The sequence below is a fragment of the Cebus imitator genome, unplaced genomic scaffold (genome assembly GCF_001604975.1).
Source record: "Cebus imitator isolate Cc_AM_T3 unplaced genomic scaffold, Cebus_imitator-1.0 Scaffold240, whole genome shotgun sequence".
NCBI classification, from domain to species: Eukaryota; Metazoa; Chordata; class Mammalia; order Primates; family Cebidae; genus Cebus; species Cebus imitator.
The window spans coordinates 272,935-275,549 of record NW_016107555.1 but is presented as its reverse complement, the minus strand read 5'-3'; the positions used below and the strand labels follow the sequence as shown (position 1 = coordinate 275,549).

The 2,615-nt window shown below is 59.1% G+C and overlaps 1 protein-coding gene across 4 annotated transcripts in view; it reads right to left on the bottom strand.

Annotated features, from left to right (window-relative positions):
* ESPN (espin) overlaps positions 1–2,615 on the bottom strand; it is a 37,495-nt gene that overhangs the window by 18,634 nt on the left and 16,246 nt on the right. For all 4 annotated transcript variants that reach the window (XM_017498291.2, XM_037727786.1, XM_017498292.2 and 1 more), the window contains exons 3-5: positions 1,185–1,371; positions 850–1,032; positions 593–724 (exon numbers count right to left, since the gene is read on the bottom strand). In XM_017498291.2, the coding sequence (XP_017353780.1) occupies positions 593–724; positions 850–1,032; positions 1,185–1,371 (502 nt within the window). The remainder of the gene's footprint in view (positions 1–592; positions 725–849; positions 1,033–1,184; positions 1,372–2,615) is intronic.

Sequence of the window (2,615 nt, the reverse complement as noted above, 5' to 3'; positions counted from 1 at the left end):
TTGACCTCATGATCCACCCGTCTCGGCCTCCCAAAGTGCTGGGATTACAGGCGTGAGCCACCGCGCCCGGCCATAAAATAATTTAAAAAGAGTAGCGTGGGTTTCCAGTTATGAAGCATCCATGAGGTCAGCAAATGTACAGTGCCATGGCCGAGGGGTGGCTGCTGGCCAGGCCATCAGAGGCAGATTCTCCACTCTACCATTTATTGATGATGTGATCTTGGTGCCCTGCAGACTCAGTTTATCCGTCTGTAGAATGGGACTCTTACACCCTCTTCTGCAGAGAGTGGCTGAGAGTTATACCCAAGCTGATGTCTATGGGCAAGTGAATGAGCCTACCTGTTCCCAATGGGGCATATGTTGTGATTTCTCCAGCCTTACCCCTTGAGGTGACCTTGTTCTTCCCTGTCCTCTTTCTGTTAACCTTTGTGCCTCTACTCCCTCAGTCCCCAGAAGGCAGTGGTTCTGGGCTGAGAGGTCCTGTGGGGTCTCTGAACCTCAGCTTCCTCCTTGGTAAAAGGGGTGACGACACCCACCACTGGGGTGGGGGACGAGAAGAGAGAATGCGACAGGAGCAGCGCAGTGGTCATACCAGGTTCTCCACCGTGCGCAGGTAGCGAGTGCAGTGGCTGTGGCCGTTGAAGTCCGACAGGTCGGCGGCCGTGTACCCGTCGCGGTCGCGGACGTCCAGCTCCGCGCCGTTCACTACCAGGATCTGGCAGCACTGTGGGGGCATGCAGTGAGGACCCGGCCGCGGCCGCGAACCGAGAATCCCGCGCCCGGGCCGGGTCTTGCAGAGAGCGCAGTGCCGGCAGAGGGCGCGCGCCCCCACCCCGGGCCCGCGCTGACCTCCAGCTCCCCGTTCTCGGCGGCGTCGTGCAGCGGGGTCCCGCCCCACAGGTCGGCCGAGATCTCCCCGCCGTGCAGCAGCAGCCAGCTGAGCACCTTGGTGTGGCCGCGGCTCGCCGCGAAGTGCATGGCGGTGGCGCCGTCTTTGTCCTGCTCGGACAGGCTCACGTCGGTGCAGCTCACCTGCGCGGGAGGGGCGGGGAGAGAGGGGCGGGGGCTGGGCACCAGGCCCCGCCCCACCCCTGCTGGCCCCGCCCCGTCACCATCCCCGCCTTCGCCCCGCCCTCTCCACGCCCCGCCCTGCCGGCTCCGCCCCGCCCGGGCCCGGAGCTCACCAGCCACACGATGACCGGGCTGTGGCCCATCTGCGCCGCGGCGTGCAGCGGGGTCATGCCATCGTGGGCGCGCGCGTGCGGGTCCGCGCCACACTCCTGCACCAGGTACTGCGTCACCTCCAGGTGGCCCTCCTGGCACGCCAGGTACAGGGGCGTGGCACCGTTCTTGGTTTGGGCTTTCACTCCCCTGTGGAGACACAGCGCCCACGGTGGGCTCTCAGCGCCTCACCCCCTCAGAGGCCTCCTTACGCCCCAGGGCGTCCTCTCCCAGGGAGCCCTGGACCGCACGGAGAGTGGGTGGGAGAGGGCCCTGTCACCCGCCCGCTGGCGTCCTGGGAGGTGCCTCTGGGCTGAGTCCTGTGCCACCCTCCCTGAGAGACCCCTGAGGGCGTCCGACGGAGCACTGCCCTGCCTCAGTCCTACTTTTTAATCGAGGTCTACAAGGATGTGGTGTGCCGGCCTCTCCTCCAGCACTCTCATCCACTGTCACTGTGAGTCCCCACACCTGCTGTCTAACCTCTATCCCTTTCATAGTGACCCCCCTCCAGCTGGATTGCCCTTCCATCCTCCTCCCTCTTGAAGACTCAGTACCCATCCGTCCTCCATGAGGGCCACCCTGATTTATTTCCCCCTTCCTGGCCTCTGCCCCACACTGCCCAGGGCCGCTGTGTGCATGGCCTGTCATGCTTGGTTGACCATAACTGATTTTGACCTTTGCCTCCCCCAGAAGACTGAGTTCCCTGAGGGCAGGGTGGTAAGGTTTGCCAGACAAAATACAGTTCACCCAGTTCAATCTGAATTTCAGATAAACAAATAATGCTTTACTATTCTATATCCCAAACAATGCATGGGACATACTTGTACTAAAATACAGCTCGCTGTCTGAGATTGCTAGTCCAACATCCTGGGTTTTGTTGTTGCCGTTTTTATTAATCTGGCAGCCTTTGGGATGTCCACCATGTACTGCACGCTTCTACTGTGCTAGCAGGCAGGTTCTTCTTTTTTTATTTTTTTGAGACAGAGTCTTGCTCTGTCACCCAGGCTGGAGTGCAATGGAGTGATCTTGGCTCACTGCAACCTCCACCTCCCGGGTTCAAGCCATTCTTCTGCCTCAGCCTCCCAAGTATCTGGGACTACAGGAGTGTGCCACCACACCCAGCTAATTTTTGTATTTTTAGTAGAAACTCAGTTTTGCCATGTTGGCCAGTCTGGTCTGCAATTCCTGACCTCAAGTGATCCACCTGCTTTGGCCTCCCAGAGTGTTGGGATTACAGGGGTGAGCCAGTGCACCTGGCCCAGGTTCTTCTCAAGTCCTATTGTCATTCTCATTTTGTGGAGGGGAAATTGGAGCTAGCAAGCTGTCTTGCCATGGTAAAGTACCCAGTGAATGCCATATTGTCAACTATTTTTTTTTTTTTCTTTCTGTCTTTC